We start from the raw sequence: 16,527 nt of genomic DNA, 5'->3' as shown, positions 1-16,527 counted from the left end.
TTCATTAGTCTTTAACTCACAAGTTCCCCTATCATTCCCTCACTGTTAGTTTTAATTATCTTATTTCTGTAAGATTTATTTCATATGGAAGTATAATTTTGCTGTTGAATAAACAGCCCTTCTATATATTAGAAACCATCCTGCAGGCAATTTGATGTGACTAAAGGCATACAATACATTAGTGGTATTGTTGCAATCCATCTAGAACAGTTTTTAGTACAATTGACAAAAGTTGCCTACTGTCCAGCTGGGACTGCATTAGCAATTTTTAAAGAAAAACATTTGCCTGTCCTTTAGAGTTACTGCAGGTCCCCAATTATATTAATAATTTTGGAGGCTTTCCAGGGGAGTACAAATGCCTATGATTCATGAAGTGAAAGTTTGCTCAGCATAGGTTCCTCCTGCAAGACCAAAGTCAGGGATATTATGACATTTTTAAATGAAATATACCCAAATATTTTCATCTTGTTTGAAAGAAGTAAGTTCTCCATAACATGGGAAAAGATTGTAAGTCATTGTTTTGGAAAAATGACTTTCAGGTCTTCTTGTGGTTTGGTGGTCTATTGTTCTTTCAGTGCTTTTTTTATTCTGGTGTGATGAATCCAGGGTTTTATTCCTGCTAACTACACCGTGGTTGAGGTGGTGAGGAATACATTCTAAGGTACAGTCTACTTTTCTTCCAGTCGGCTTTCTAGGGATCCTGTTTTCCAAGTCTTGAGTAGCACCGTATCTCCGGGCGCAAAGGAATGTAGTGAATCTGTTAGGGAGAGAGCTCTAATATATACAAGCAAGGTCATTAACCATAGCTATGGTCTGACTTAGCTATTGTACATAGTTCTTTACCTTCGCTTCTTGATCTACATACATATCTCCCACCCCAATCATAGGCTGAAATAGTCAGCTGTACTTCACAAGGATTCAACTGAATCCCACTTTGAGAAGCTATCCTTATCCTTAGCAGGCAAAGCTTGATCCCAATGGAGATGAGTTTCTTAACGAACCTTGGCTATACTTTCCTTCAAGATGTGATTCACTTTCTCTATTTTCCCAGAAGCCTGAGGCCTCCATGTCATGTAGAGTCTCCACCTGATTCCTAAAAGTTTACTAACTTTCTGTGTGATTTATGAAACAAAAGCAGGTCCATTATTGTTCTGGATGCTGCTGGGTAGGCCAAAGTGAGGAATCATTTCATTCAGTAAAGCTTTCACTACCTCCAAGGATTTCTCCGTTCTAGTAGGATAGGCTTCTACCCATCCTGAAAAGGAATCAACAAAGACCAACAAATATATCCACCCTCAGACCTGAATAAAGTCTACTTGCCAATCCTCAAATGGGCACTGTCCTTGGTAAAGAAAGAAACATTCCTTTCTTTCTTCTGATAGGGATCTGTCCTGGGGTTGTTCTTCTCGCACACAACACATCTAGCTGTTGTTTAACATATGGTTTTAGAAATTCCAGAACCTGTGAGCCATGATTTAATATAAGTGGTTAATGAATCCTTTCCATAGTGAGTGGCCTCATGCAAATGCTTCATGACTGGTTCTACTAAATGTTCAAGAAGCAGTAGAACTCCTTTCTTATTCCTCCTCCATTCATTATATGGGCCTTCTTCATTGAAACCCAGCTCTTAGTTTTTTCCAAGTCTGCAGTCTAATTGTGATGAGGCTAGAACAGGTACCAAAGGCACTATAAATGTTCCTTTAGCAGACCATTTCACTGCTCGACCATCCAGATTGTTTCCTCTAGCCACTTCAGCATCCTCTTTCTGATGCCTGGGGCAGTGTATAACTGCACAGCCTCTAATAATTAAAAAATGTCTGTTGCTGCCCTGGCTGGTATGCTCAGTGGGTTGAGCGCCAGCCTGCAGACCAAAAGGTTGCCAGTCAGGGCACATGCCTGGGTTGTAGGCCAGGTTCCCAGTTAGGGGTGTGCAGGAGGCAACCATTGATGTTTCTCTCACACACCAATATTTTTCTCCCTCTTTCTCCTATCTTTCCCCTCTCTCTAAAAATAAAATATTTTTGCCCTAGCTAGTGTAGCTCAGTGGATTGAGCTTGGGTCTGTGAACCAAAGGGTCTCCAGTTTGATTCCCAGTCAGGGCCCAAGCCTGGGTTGTGGGCCAGGTCTCCAGTTGGGGCCACTCAAAAGGCAACCATACATTGATGTGTCTCTCCTCTCTTTCTCCTTCCTTTCCCTTCTCTGTAAAAATAAATAATAAAAATTTAAAAAATATACAAATAAAATAAAATGTTTTTTAAAAATATAAAAAATTTCTGTTGCATTGAGCGCTGCCCTGTGAAACAAAGGGTCATCAGTTCAATTCCCAGTCAGGGCACATGCATGGGTTGTGGGCCAGGTCCCCAGTAGAGGGCACATGAAAGGTAACCACACACACTGATATTTCCTCTCTCTATCCCTCCCTTCCCCCCTAAAAATAAGCAAATTAAAAAATCTCTAAAAAATAAATTTCTGCCCTGGCTCATGTGGCTCAATAGATTGAGCGGGGGCCTGAGAACCAAAGGGTCACTGGTTCGATTCCCAGTCAGGGCACATGCCTGAGTTGCAGGCCAGGTCCCCAGTGGAGGGCATGGAGGAGGCAGCCACACACATGTTTCTCTCCCTCTCTGTCTCCCTCCCTTTCCCTCTAAATAAATAAACAAAAAATCTTTAAAAAATTCTGTTGCATGCTTAATTTCCTTTTTATTGGAGGGTAATAACCCTCTTTCCTTTTAGATTGAACCATGCACATGCAAAATTAGGAAAGTGTACACATGACACGAGTCAGAATACACATTTACTCTTTGCGTGCAACAATTCCAGTGTCCTCGTCAATGAAATCAGCTCAGTTTTCTGAGCAGATTCCTGATGGTAAGGCCTTGGCCTCTACTACTCCTTCAAGAGTCACAACAGCATATCTAGACTTTCTGTTTCCTTTGTCCATACAACTGCTTCCATCCACATATAGAGTCAAGTCTGCCTCTTATAGAAGATGGTCCTGTAAATCAGTTCTGCTAGAATAAACTGTTTCAGCACAGTCATACATTAGTACAGCGACGTCAGGCTCTGGGAGAAGGGAGGCAGGATTTAACTTACAATTTTGTGGGAGATGGGATTGTTAAGGAGGGTTTTTTGGTACCTGCCTATTCTTCCAGCAGTGAGCCACAAATTTCCCTTTTGCTCTAGGAGGTTTTTGGGTTTTTTTTTAAAGATTTTATTTTATTTATTTTTTAGGGAGGGAAGGGGGGGAGAGAGAGAGAGAGAGAGAGAAACATCAATGTGCGGTTGCTGGGGTTATGGCCTGCAACCCAGGCATGTACCCTGGCTGGGAATCGAACCTGGGACACTTTGGTTCCCAGCCCGCGCTCAATCCTCTGAGCTATGCCAGCCAGGGCATTGCTCTAGGAGGTTTAACACTTGGCGGGGTGCATAAATGGTGATAGGCTGTCCCAAGGGAAACTTTTTAGCTTTCTGTAAAAGCTTTTCACAGGTGGCTGCCACAGCTCTCAAGCAGGCTGGCCACCCATGAATAGTGTGATCTAGTTTCTTTGACAAGTATGTGATGAGTTGTGGAATATCATTAAGCATTTGGGTGAGGACTCCTAGGGCAATGCCCTGCCTTTCATGGACACACATACACTTGAAAGGGCTTCAGTAGGTTTAGAAGCCCCAAGACTGGTGCAGAAGCCAGGTGAGCCTTCAGGGTCTCAAAAACCTGAGTGATGAGCTATATTCTGGTCCTTTCAGAGCTTCACACAGTGGTTTAGCAATAAGCTCAAAGTTTGGAATCCAAATGTGGCAGTAGCCCGCCAGTCCCAGGAATCCTCTGAACTGTTTCTGGGTATTGGGAGACTTCATTTGAATTATGATTTCTTTTCTGTTTCCACTAAGACTCCTTTTGCCAAGTTCAAGCAGGAACCCAAAAAACCTTACTGCTTCTTGGAACATCTGGGCCTTCTGTGCTGATATTTTATAGCCACAAGCCAAATAGTTCAAGGTAGCTATATAGAGTTAGTTAAACATTGCTGAAATGATGTCCCGGTAACAGAATTCCTCCTTCTAATTTTAGATCACTTAAGTCCTGGCTCAGGGTCTCCCCAAAAATCATGGGGAGTTCTTGAACCCTTGTGGTAAGACTGTCCAGCAGTACTGAGTCTTAACCTGAGATTTCAGTCCTACCATTGGAAAGCAAACAACTGCTGAGAGCCTTGGCCAGCCAGAATGCAGAAGAAAGCATCTATTAAGTCCAGTACTGAAAACCAGAGGCTGTGCCTGGGTATATACTGTTCACCAAGGTATAAGGATTCAGGACAGTGGGATAAATGTCCCATAGGATATCATTTATACCTCTTAAATCTTGAACAAATCAATGCTCATTTGAATGGATTTTTAAAAAGATTTATTTACTTTTAGAGAGCAGGAAAGGGAGGGAGAAAGAGAGGGAGAGAAACATCAATGCGTGAGTGAGACATTGATCAGCTGTGTTTCACGTGCCCCCAGCTGGGGCCCAGGCATGTGCCCTAACTGGGAATCGAACTGGTGACCTTTGGGTTCGCAGGCCAGCAACCAGAGCAGAGTGAGGTTTCTTTTCTTTGTTAAAGATTTAATTTTATTTTTAGAAAGAGAAGGAAGGGAGGGAGAGAAACATGGATGTGTGAGAGAAACATCAATTGATTGTCCCTCACATGCCCCAACTGGGGACCTGGTCTGCAATGTAGGCGTGTGCCCTGACTGGGAATTAAACCGGTGACCTTTTGATTTGTGGGACAGTGCCCAAACCACTGGGCCAAACCAGTTAGGGCCAGAACAGGGTTTATTAATGGGCAATATGGGTGTATTGTATGGGGAACGGCAGGGCCAAATAAGGCCATATTACTGAAACTTCTGAATTATTGGGTGAATTCCTTCTAAGGGCCCTTTCTGCAAGGGATATTGCCTCGCATTAGGAGTCCCCACCTCTGGTTTGAGGTCAACTTTAACGGTGGGGAGTGGGGCTTGCTTAGCCCTCTCTGGCCTTCCAGCAGCCCACACCATGGGGTTTGCCTGCTTCTCAACATCTTCTGGCCAGAGTCGCTTTTCTCCTTTCTCCATGGCTTCATAAGGAGCTGCCAGGTGTGCTCTGGGGGGACCTGGAGGTGGAGCTGCTGTTCTTCTGGAGAGAAAGTGATCTGAGCACAGTGTTGTGACAGCAAGTCCCTTCCCAGAAGAGGAAATGGTCACTCCATTTAAGAGGAGTATATAAAAATTTATGAGACACTGAAATTGAGAACAGGCTGACAGTGAACAGAGGGGAGAGGGGAGGGAATCTCAGGGGAAAAGGGTGAAGGGTGTGCAGGAATGATGATAAAGGACACATGGACAGTAACGGGGGGGGTATGTGGAAATGGGAGGGAAGTGGGGAGGGCTGGGGGGTTGGGGGAAAAGGCAGAAAACTGTACTTGAACAATTAAAAATTTTTTTGAGTTAAAATCATATTTCTCACAGCATATTCTAATGGTTTCAAGAAAAATTGGTTTTTGAGGGGTTTCCAGAAATTCCAGTTATAGTTACAGCTTGCCACAAGGACTTAGAGTTCTATTATCCACAGAATATGTCACCCCAGTATCAACCAAAAAGTCCAGAATGTGTTACCCCACTGTTAGTTTTACCCAAAGTTGCTGGGGACCCCCTCCAGTTGCCCCCTCAACTTTAATAGGTTGTTTGTTGTTGTTTTTTTAAAGATATTATCTGTGCTCCTTTTTTTTAAAAGATTTTATTTATTTATTTTTTAGAGAGGGAAGGGAGGGAGAGAGACAGAGAAACATCAATGTGCAGTTGCTGGGGGTCATGGCCAGCAACCCAGGCATGTACCCTGACTGGGATCGAACCTGTGACACTTTGGTTTGCAGCCTGCGCTCAATCCACTGAGCTACGCCAGCCAGGCAATAGGTTGTTATAATAATAGAATCTCTGGGCCCCCTAACTCATTTGTTGGTGCTATTTCTGTTTCTCAGCATAACTCTTGAGTTCTCTGACTCTGACCTCCACCCCCCTTGCTTGGAGCACTCCTTCCTCCAGGCCCCCTTTCCTCTGCAATATGTGCATTGATCAGTGGCAAGAGTTTTAGATGGGGCAGGGCAGGGGGGAGTGCCCCTTGCCCACCAATGGAATTTTGCTGAGGCTTGTTCCAAGAAAAGAGTGGCCACATGGGCCTTCTTCTGTTTTCTGCTATTATAAACTTTGAAGGCAATGTCTACTGATTGAGGATTCATACCTATTCCTCCCTCCAACTCCTGAAGTTTCTTTCTGTCTGGTGCACTTTGACAGAGAAAGGTCATATTTACCCTTCTAGTATTTTCAGGGACTTGTTGATCCAAACCAGTATATTTTCTATAGGCCTCATACGTTCTTTTGAGAAAGTCAGAGGGGTCCTCACTGGGCCTTTGTAGCACTGCCTGTTCCATATTCAGACTTTTCTGCTTAGGGACTCCTTTCTTCAGTCCCTCAAAGAGGACCTCTTATAATGCTGTAAGAGAGGAAGGCCATTCCCATTAGGGTCCCAGTTGGGTTTGGTTAAAGGTATTGCCTTAGTAGGGTTGAGAGTCCCATCTGGATTTTCTTGGTGCTGCTTCCAAGCCTCTTCATTTGCCTTATCCAATACCAACTTCTGCTCATCTCCTGTAAGTAAAATATTCAGTAAGGCTTGTATGTCTGCCCAACTGGGATGGAGGGTGGCAAAAATTGATGTAACTAAGTCAGTCATTTTAGAAGGATAATCCCTATAAGAAGGATTTGAGCCCTGGCTGGTGTAGCTCAGTGGATTGAGTGCTGGCCTGTGAACTGAAGAGTCACCAGTTTGATTCCCAGTCAGAGCACATGTCTGGGTTGCAGGCCAGGTCCTCAGTCGGGGGCATGTGAGAGGCAACCAATCATGTATCTCCCACACATTGTTGTTTTTCTCCCTCTCTTTCTCCTTTCCTTTCTCTCTCAAAATAAATAAAATCTTTTTTTTTTAGAGGATTTGAGGTTTTCCAGTTTAACAGATCCAATGTAGAGAACGGAATATATGCCCAATAATATCCAGTGGGCTGGCCCTACTCCCACTGGAAGTCTTCACAAAGGATACTGCACTGCCCTGCCCTGGTAGGGGCGTGTCCTCCCCTGAATTTGGTTCCCAGATGAGTTGGGATGGAGAGACCAGCTCAGGCTCACCTTATTTGGCTCCCTCAGCTGGGTAAGGAGGACAATCCCCCAGGGCTGAAGGGGCTGTGGGAACCCTGACCATGCTCACAGCAGCCATGGCATCCTGATTTTCCCATTACCTCTCTTCTGAGCTTCTGCTCTCTACCACAGGTAAATACCCTTTTCTCTGGGCCATCAATCTATTTCCTTTTAATCCTGCATCTGCATATTTATTATATAAAGTCATAAAAACCTATATATAAGGTACTTCATCCCCTTTCCCTGATCTTTGACAAAACAACTCTAACTGCAGTACAGTATAGTAATTTAAAGACCCATTCAGTGACCAGTGTTCTCCTGAGTCCAGATTGTACATAGGCCAAGCAGTATTGCAATAAAAGACCACTTCATGCCCTGGCTGGTGTAGCTCAGTGGATTGAGCACTGGCCTGCAAACCAAAAGGTTGCCAGTTTGATTCCCAGTCGGGGCACATGCGTGGGTTGCGGGCTGGGTCCCCAGTGAGGGGGCACATGAGAGGCAACCACATATTGATGTTTCTCTCCTTCTCTTCTCCTCTCTCTAAAATACATAAATAAAATCTTTAAAAAAAAGACCATTTCCTTTTTAGTCATAGGTTTATAAGCATAGGTGACCAATCAGCCATAATTTGCCCCAAAGAGCTGTCTCCAGAATGGAAACTCCCCCCACCCCCATTCTACCAGATGGAACCCTGCAATATCACACAAACCAGAAGGCAACTAAAGAAGGCATCAGGAACCTTAATTCCTGACAACTGTTCTAAATCATAACCCGGGACTACAATCTCAAACCAGAAAGCAGTGATTCAATCCAATGTGAAGGTGATGGGGAGTGCTGAGAATCAGAGGAGAGTCCCCAAGTAACATCAGTTGGCAGCTGCTAGGGAGTCTCCAAATCTGCACCCTGGGGGCCCTCCAGTCCAGGCAGCCAACAGGACTCCCTGCCAAAAACCCAGACTTACCAGAGTTTCAAAGGTATCCCAACAGTCGCCAGAAAATGAAACTGGAGAAGTCAGTGTTCATGCTGTCTGTCACTACCAGAACCAATGAGCAGAGACAAGGATTAACTATTTATTGGCACTTTATTCAGATGCCAGTGTTCTGAGATCATGGGTTAAGTTCCCCACAAAACCGTCTTAACAGCTCATCTCAAAGCAACATTTTTATAAGAAGGGTAGGTAAGGGGGTTGGGAAAAAGGTTAATTGGATAAGAGTTGCAGTCTGACAAAGATTTTCCTGGTACTTTATCTGTTGATCAACAATTCTTGTTGTGAATCGGCAGACATCCCTCCTTAGAGCACAATGACTCAGGTACCAGCTCCAACTGCTTGCAGACCCCCTGGGGCACAATGGCTGAACTGCTTCCTGACCTCCTGGAGTCACCTAGGTAATGCATTCCAGTTCCTGAATAACAGCTTTTCACTTGTATTAATTGCTTAAGCCTCTCAATTATAACTAAGGCTAAAATCTTTAACTCTTGAGTTCCCCTACTCAAAGTGTTTTGTGTACATTACACAGACTATAGATGCAGGGTATTTACTTGGCATATCGCATACGTGAGTGTCTCTAAACTTGGACTTTGACTAATGTGCCTTGGGGACAAGTTCATAATTATAGTACTGTTGATCTTTCTTATTGTCAGCTGTAATCATCTATTGAACTAAAGATTAAATGCTTCCTCTTTGGAGCCTTCACTAGATCAGTGGGTTTTTAAAAAATTTTTTATTGTATTTTTTCCATTACCATTTAGTCCCCTTATACCCCCTCCCCACCCTGCAATCACCACACTGTTATCCATGAGTCTTTTTTACTTTTTGTTCTATCCCTCCACCCCACCCTATAGCTGTCATGCTGCTCTGTGAATCTGATCATGAAGGTGGGGGAAGGGGAAGTACTGTCTTCTGAAATTTCAAAATACACTGCCCCTTCCTCTTTTGAGAACCACTCTGTTAAGTTCTAGACTATCAAGTTTATGATTGGTGAATATAGTTCTCAATCTTCACCCTTTCCCATGTTCACCTGTAGTAGTGGGTCTCTTAGCATATATCATCGTGCCAAGAAGAGATTATTAGAAGAGCTTGTGTTTTGTCAGGAATGTGGTCCACTCTAAAGGATCTTAAATTTAAAGCCATAAAGGTCTTCCTGACAGGGATTCAGGCGGCAATCTGCAGTGGGGCTCTTCTATTATCAGCTGATGAAGCCAGGATCCTGAGGACAGAGGGTTGTGGACAAGAGGACTGAACAACAGTGTATCCCCATGTACCCTTGCAGGGTGAACTGGGTTCTGATCAGAAAGTGTGATGAGAGAAAACAGCGCAAGGTCCTCTCATCTTCCAGGTTCTTCCTGGTGAGCAAAGTAAAACTGAGCTCTTTCTAATGTTGGACTGAGACCAGGGGGCGTTCAGAACATGGGGATGGGGGTTTCAGGGTGAGGGGATGAAGCAGAAAAGCCAGCTGCTATTTTACCAAGATACATACAAACCCAGGTTTGTTTCAGCCAGCAGGTAACCCAAAAACTGAACTTAAATGAGGGTTGTCCGGTTAACTGATCACAATGTAATGAAGACTTGCTTTCATGTGTATGTCTAGTTGGGGTGTGGCCTTCCTAGTGTGTAGGGCACCTGGCACTTCCTTGTGAAGTGTCATGGACATTTCAAGTTGGGCTCAGCAGGAACCAATTTTCTCAGAGCTCAAGAGCTGCCTGTGCAAACAGATCCTGCAGCACAGTATGTGACAAGACCATGTCTGGTCCTGTCCTAACCATCCCTGCTACAGGCAGCCATGACTATGACTCTGGCCCCTGGAGCCAAACCAGCCACTCATGAGGGCATAAGTCTTGGTAAACATATGGAGTCTGCATTTTCTCAAGATAGTTATCTTAGACACAAGGTCAGATCTGTGACTCACCTTCCCAAAATGAGGGTCTGTACCAAGGAAACGATATCATGAGCAACCAGGCTAGCATCATGAAGCACCCTTCCTCTTGCTCCAATCCTCCCATGTGCCCACCGAGTCACTCTCGTGGTCACATGTACTCCATGTAAATGTGTTCCAGTGGCTTGGGGTGTGATGTGAGCTATGCTTTTTGATTTGTGGGAAGGGCAAGGACAAAGCACCACAGCACACTGGCTATACACACAGGCTTGTCAGTGCTTCCTGATGACTTCCAGCAAACCAGGACCCAGTCAGTGCCACCCAGACACTGGGACCCCTTACAGAGTTACAGCCCAACAAGACCTTGCAACTAAGCGAGTTAATTCACGGCTGGGTATCTTAATCTTAACTGGAGCACTGTTCCATACAACAAAAGGTTGCGGGTTTGATCCCTGGTCAGGGTGCATATGGTAGGCAACCAATCAATGTTTCTCTCTAAAATCAACGAAGAGATCCTTAGGTGAAGATTTAAAAAATATTAAAAAATAAGTAAAATGAAATACCACATAATTATTTTTCCATTAAAATTTATCAAAGAAAAAGATTTTATCAAGGGAATAATTTGAGTTTTTAAGAGGCTTATTTCAGCAAAGTAAAAGACTTTAAAATTCTTTTTTAATCTATCAAGTGGGATCTAAATTAAATAAATCCTCTATTGCTTTAAGAAAGAGAATGCTTTCCTACATCATAAAAGTTGATTTCCAAGTCATACTCTCTTACCTCTACTGCCTTGTACCTCACCAGGGATGGCTCCTCTCAAAGTCAGGGGGGAAAAAGCAGGTGGTATCCTGACATAGACTAAATGTAGACTTTGATATGTAATGTGGCCATACAATTATCATCCAACCAGGATACTTCTGAGAGTGAAAAAGGGTGCTGTTAATTATTTGAGAACAAAAGGCATACAATGGGACATATAGCTACCCTAGTGATAAGGCAGTCTGGGAAACTAAATTTTCCAGTATGCCCTGCCCCTTAAAAGTCAAAAAGGTTGACGAGAACAAAGCACCCTGGGATCTGTGGTTAGCACCATTTAACCGGTAAACAGTATATATAGGGCTTGGTACTGACATGGAGATCCCTCCTTCCATGCGACACTTAACCAGACACAGGACACAACACCTGAGGTGAGATTTCAATACATATTAAGTCCAGGGTAGAGCCTCTCTCCCTACAACAACTGTGGTTTCCAAAGGTGGGGAGCTGGTAGGGTTGTCCTATCCATTGGTTCACTGCCCTGTTTCTCCAGGTGTGGTGCTGCCTTTGCCTCCTCTCATCAAGGGTGTCTCCACTGCTGCTAATCTTTGGGGGGATTCTGGGCCAGGTGCTGTTCCCACTCAACTTCAACCAACTTGTACAGCTCCATGGTGGCCTGAGCGTCTTCCACAGAGGAATGTCCACTTTTCCCAGCCTGATCAAGGGAGGAAGAGAAGAGCAAGAGGCTATAAGAAAGTGTGCTTTTTTCCCACTTCCCTACTTGCTCCCCTTAAGCCCGATACAAGCTGTTGTTTGTGCAGGCTTACTGGGCTGCAAAGGTAGAACTCTGGTGGGGCCCTTCCCTTTACCTAATTTCAAGGGTTCAACTCCTACAAAGCCTTTGCTAAAACCTACCTCAGTCCTTTCTGTGGCACCATGTGTATGCCATATTTTTCTACACTGTAGAAACAGGACATCCAGATCATGGCCAGACCATCTGAGTCTTCCATTTCCCCCCATTCCTTAACTTTCTCTATAACATGTGTCTACATGTTACTTACCAGGCAGATCACACCTTCCTTGAAAGTCAAACATTTGAAATACATGAGAGGTCTTTGCAACCACTATGAGGTCTTTAGACCACCACCACCACCTGACTTTCCTCTTTTCTTAGGGTTTTACACCCACTTAAGGCTTTTTTTTTTCTTTTCCAAGCACCCTTTGGAACACTGTGAGGTAGAGAACAGGAATTAGTATCCTTATGTATACCTAGAGAGAGAGAGAGAGAAGCAGGCCCCTTACACCAACACTTTTCCTATAAGGGCAGCCTTCCTGAATCTCTCTATAACCAAAGGAATTCTGGGGTCAGAGCCTAGAGACACAACAAGGAAAGACTCCACAATGTCCAAGCAAGGGGCCTGGCATCATGGGGGGGACACTACCTGGATGTCCCGGTTCAGCAGTTTCTTGGTGAGATGCTTCAGAGACATGGTAGCATTCTCTGGGCAGTCGGCCTTACGGTTGAGAGGGGGGATGTGAGAGGTGTCACGGGTGAGAGACTTGGGGTGAAAGTACTGAAGGGCTTTGAAGTCGTTGTGGATGGCATGTCCCACCACTATCTTCCCTGTGAGTATCTTCAAGATCTGAAAGCAGCATGGAAGAGATGGTGATTAGGAGAACTCAGGTGGAGTCCTGAGTCCTAAAAGTCCATCATGGTCTTAGGTCCTTGCAGATTTTTTTTCCATCAAGTGCCCACCTGCCCCATCCCTGAAATGCCCTCTCCTACAAGTTTTCTTTCACCTGAAATCTAACTCCTCTCCCCAAGATGAAAACAGAAATTTTGTTTTATTTTTGTGTTTTTTTATTTTTCAACTACAGTTTACTTTCAATATTATTTTGTATTGGTTTCAGGTGTACAACATTGTGGTCAGACAATCATAAACTTTACAAAGTGTTCTGCCCAACATTTCCAGTACCTAACCTGGCACCATACGTAGTTATTGCAGTGTCATTAACTATATTCTCTATGCTGTACTTTACATCCCCATGACTGTTTTGTAACCACCAAGCTGTACTTACTAATCCTTTCACCCAGTCCCTTAACTCCCCTTCGCTGAAAGTAGGTATTTTTCACAGTGTAACCCTAGAGAAAGATAAACCCCAATTTGTTGTTCCACTTATTAATATATTCATTGGTTGATTCTTATATGAGCCCTTGTTTGAGTCGGGAATCAAACCCGAAACCTTGGCACTTTGGGACAATGCTCTAATCAAATGAGCTACCCAGCCAGGACCACAGTATAACCCTTTTGGACTTACATTGTCAGCAGCTCCTTACCTTCTCATTAATTTCTATCCCAATGATAGATTAATTTGCCCACAGTCCCAAATTACACTCACATTCAAGATGTTTATGTAACTATAAAGCATCTAGTTCAGTTCTGGCTTGCTTCTTGAACTCCTTTAACTGTTATCTTTATGCTGGCCTTAGGTGCAAGGCTAGGACAAATGGAATCAAAGATGGGCTCCAGGGAGGTGATGGAAGCCCCAAATTACAGGCAAATCCATATACCTACATATATTTTTGTTTTTTTTTGCAAGGAGAAGGTCTAGGCTTTTGTCATATCCTCAAAAGGTCTACAAGCCATAAAAGATTCAGAATCACTTAACACTAAGGCTGTAGAGGGAAGTGATCAGGTGACCCATGCTTATGATGTTTTAACAAAGTCAGTCCCACTGCTTTATAGATCCTCCTGCTCATAACCAGGTGTCTACCAGCCATTCAGGAACCTTATTCACACCAGACTTGGAACCAAGTAACTTCTCACCATTTCAGGATCTTAAAGCATCGTGACATATTATCAGAGAGGACAACCAAATAATATGCTATGGGCTCTGAAGGCCATTCCCAAAATGGAGTTCCAAATAGGTTTTAAATAAGAGCAATAGTCCTGGAAAAATGAGTACATGGTCTCCCAATAAGACCCCTTGCTAGGGGCCAGACTCATCTGGCTATACCTTGGTTTCATATCCCACTTGGACCCTGGGGAAATGATTTGCGATGAAAACCAGATGCAGTCTAATCAACTAGATATTTAGTTGCTCCTGACTCTACTTGCAGCTTACTGTCCAACAACACCTTTACTTGCATTAACTTCAACACACAGCCCTTATTAAGCCAAGTCATTTTGCTATCTCGGATCCACCCCATCTTCTGCCTCTCCCAAGACTTTGCCCAGCTGTGCCACTAATGCACAGGTTTTTCAACTCTTCAAGTTCTTTGTAAAATCCAACCGTTTCACCTTTGATAAACCTCCTCCAACTGACTATTCTGGTATATAAGGAAATACTGTCTAGAGAGGGCAAAGAAATGCGAAGCTGAAATTACAAAGAGGTGGACCAAGGGCGCCCTCTGGAGGCCTCCCAAGGCCAGTAAGCACCCCCTCCTTTCTATCACCTCTGCTAACACGCACTCCTTTCCTGTTCATTTGTTGTGCTCCCAGGACGCAACAGAGGGCTACAATGAGTAGGTTAGCTCAATGGGTGAAATAAGACACATCAGCCATGTCTTTTATCCCCTTCACTGCAGACTACCAGTCCCAGTTATATAAATAACGCCCAAGCTCCTTCTGTAACCATTCTGTCTTTTTCCACCACCAACATGGTCCACACCTGCCTGGACCTCTCCCCACCCACCTCACTGCTACCATAGTGCCCCACACCTCTCACCTGACCCCGAGCAATCTTGAAGGGTGTAGCATTCACCATGTGGTGCTTGCGAATACCACTCCATCTGGTGCGGTAGTCCACAATGTGGCAGGGGGGAAGGATGTACTCATCATAGAGCACATCTCCATTGTAGTTGATGATGCTACATCGAGCCAAGGAACTGACATGCCCCTTGGGTCCTGTGCCCACCATCTCACAGTCAATTGCCACCATCTTCCTTGGCATCGTCTGGGATGCTCCGGAACATTTATTTTCTGAATGAGCTGGGGTATTCTTCTGAGGAGGGTTCTTTTGGGGGTCCTTCTTCTGGTGGCGAGTTGGGTGGCTCTTAATCTTTGGAAGGGCACTCTGGAACTCCCCCAGCAAATCTACTTTAGCCACAAGAGAACCAGCCTTCTGTGAAGGGGCAGGGGTCAGCCAAGGCACAGCTTTCTTGTCCAGGGACTGCTCTGACCCACCGCTGGAGGCAGCAGTCTTCTTTTTTGGAGGGGGAGGGATTTTCGAAGTGTCATCCATCTGACAAGTTTGCCCTTTCTTTGGAGGTTCTGAGTGCAATTTAGGCACATTGCTAAGGGGCTGGTTCTTCTTATTCAAAATGCCTCTCCTTTCCAAGAGCTGCCGCCTCTTGACAAATTTTTGGTGCTTGGCATTTCCCTCTAATGCCTTTTTGTGGGGAGGTTCACCAAAATCCAGATTGAGAAGTAAGGTAGACATGAGGATGGTGGATGACAGGACAGCAGTCGGGAAGAGTGGCTTACCAATGAAGAGATAGAGAACTCATCCTCTGCTGAACCCCACAGACCAACATCTGGAGGTTTGTAATATACCCTGGGGAAGAAAGTGAACTTGATAACACAGCCCAAAGGCCTGGGAGAACAATAAGATTCATTTCCATAGGACTTAAGGGGGAAAATACATCAGAGCAACCTTCTTTTTTTTTTTTTTTTAAGATTTTATTCATCCATTTTTTTTTAGGGAGGGAAGGAAGGGGAGAGAGAGAGAGAGAGAGAGAGAGAGAGAGAGAGAGAGAGAGAGAAACATCAATGTGTGGTTGCTGGGGGTTATGGCCTGCAACCCAGGAATGTACCCTGACTGGGAATCGAACCTGGGACACTTTAGTTCCCAGCCCACGCTCAATCCACTGAGCTATGCCAGCCAGGCAGAGCAACCTTCTTGATAGAGGGGGAATCAATCTGTCATGTGAAATGACATTAGGAGCACTGAGACAAGCCCACAATTAGCCAGCTATATGGTCTTAGGAAGGTCATTTCCCCTCTCTAGATCCGTCTCATTTGTAAACTGAGAAGGCTGAAGGGCCAAGCAGCTCGATTCTGTCTCTTTGAGTCTGGAAAGCCGGGAATAAGTGAGCTCTACTACATCTGCCCAAGAAGGGAACGTCTAAGTACGCTCGAAACCAGTGAGGACTGCGGCATACACAGCATCTGGATTACCCTGGCATCCCCAACGCGGGTCCCAGATCCAGGGAATCTCCACATGCTTCTCACCCAAGTCCTTCTCCTAAGAAAGGGCCTTTGATAACACCCAAGATCAGAGGGGAAAGTCGAGGCCACGGGCAGGCTACCTAGGCGAGCACACTTTGGCGTTCAAGGAGCCCGTCCTCCTCACAATCACCTACCTCCCAGAAGAGCCCGCTAAGACCGGAAACGCCCGGAGCCGGGCACGGAAGTCTGCTCGCACCTCTGGGGCCCGGGATTCCCGCCCGCGCGCGCGCCGAGGGACTCTGCTTCTGGGACCGAGGCCAGGACAGAGGCCTGAGCAGAGGCGGTGGCGTGGGCGTGGGCAGGATGCGCTCCCCTGGTCCCTTTGGCTCCGTTGAGGTACAACTTGAAAGTGTGGGGAGGCCGCGACAAACGGGAACTGCCGCGCGCCAGGACCCCAAACTCCACTTCCGGGGATGGGCGGGAAGTACACAGGAAGGGGCGGGACTTGGACGCCGAGGCCTGCCTCTGTA

The 16,527-nt window shown here is 45.0% G+C and overlaps 1 protein-coding gene across 2 annotated transcripts; it reads right to left on the bottom strand.

Moving 5' to 3' along the window:
• Window positions 1-10,640: 10,640 nt before the first annotated feature.
• Window positions 10,641-16,461, bottom strand: ISG20L2 (interferon stimulated exonuclease gene 20 like 2). 2 transcript variants are annotated; one of them, XM_045861729.1, is made up of 4 exons: window positions 16,192-16,461; window positions 14,556-15,485; window positions 12,269-12,469; window positions 10,641-11,541 (listed from the first exon to the last, which is right to left on the bottom strand). In XM_045861729.1, exons 2-4 carry the CDS (start codon window positions 15,267-15,269, stop codon window positions 11,428-11,430), a joined length of 1,029 nt encoding a protein of 342 aa, XP_045717685.1. In that variant the 5' UTR covers window positions 15,270-15,485; window positions 16,192-16,461; the 3' UTR covers window positions 10,641-11,427. The 2 variants fall into 2 exon arrangements, with proteins under 2 accessions (XP_045717685.1, XP_045717684.1); XM_045861728.1 differs by having other exon boundaries at window positions 14,556-15,383.
• Window positions 16,462-16,527: the final 66 nt, after the last annotated feature.

This window comes from Phyllostomus hastatus, unplaced genomic scaffold, assembly GCF_019186645.2.
Source record: "Phyllostomus hastatus isolate PE091 unplaced genomic scaffold, TTU_PhHast_1.1 phas_scaffold_216, whole genome shotgun sequence".
Classification (NCBI taxonomy): Eukaryota; Metazoa; Chordata; class Mammalia; order Chiroptera; family Phyllostomidae; genus Phyllostomus; species Phyllostomus hastatus.
The sequence above is the reverse complement of the archived record's forward strand: the minus strand, read 5'-3'. Positions and strand labels throughout refer to the sequence as shown.

Coding starts and splice junctions, on each gene's coding strand:
- ISG20L2 (XM_045861729.1), bottom strand. CDS start 15,269: ATGTCTACCTTACTTCTCAATCTGGATTTTGGTGAACCTCCCCACAAA. Junction 12,470..14,555: donor TCAAGATTGCTCGGGGTCAG/GTGAGAGGTGTG, acceptor TGCTGCTTTCAG/ATCTTGAAGATACTCACAGG. Junction 11,542..12,268: donor TGCTGAACCGGGACATCCAG/GTAGTGTCCCCC, acceptor TCCCTTGATCAG/GCTGGGAAAAGTGGACATTC.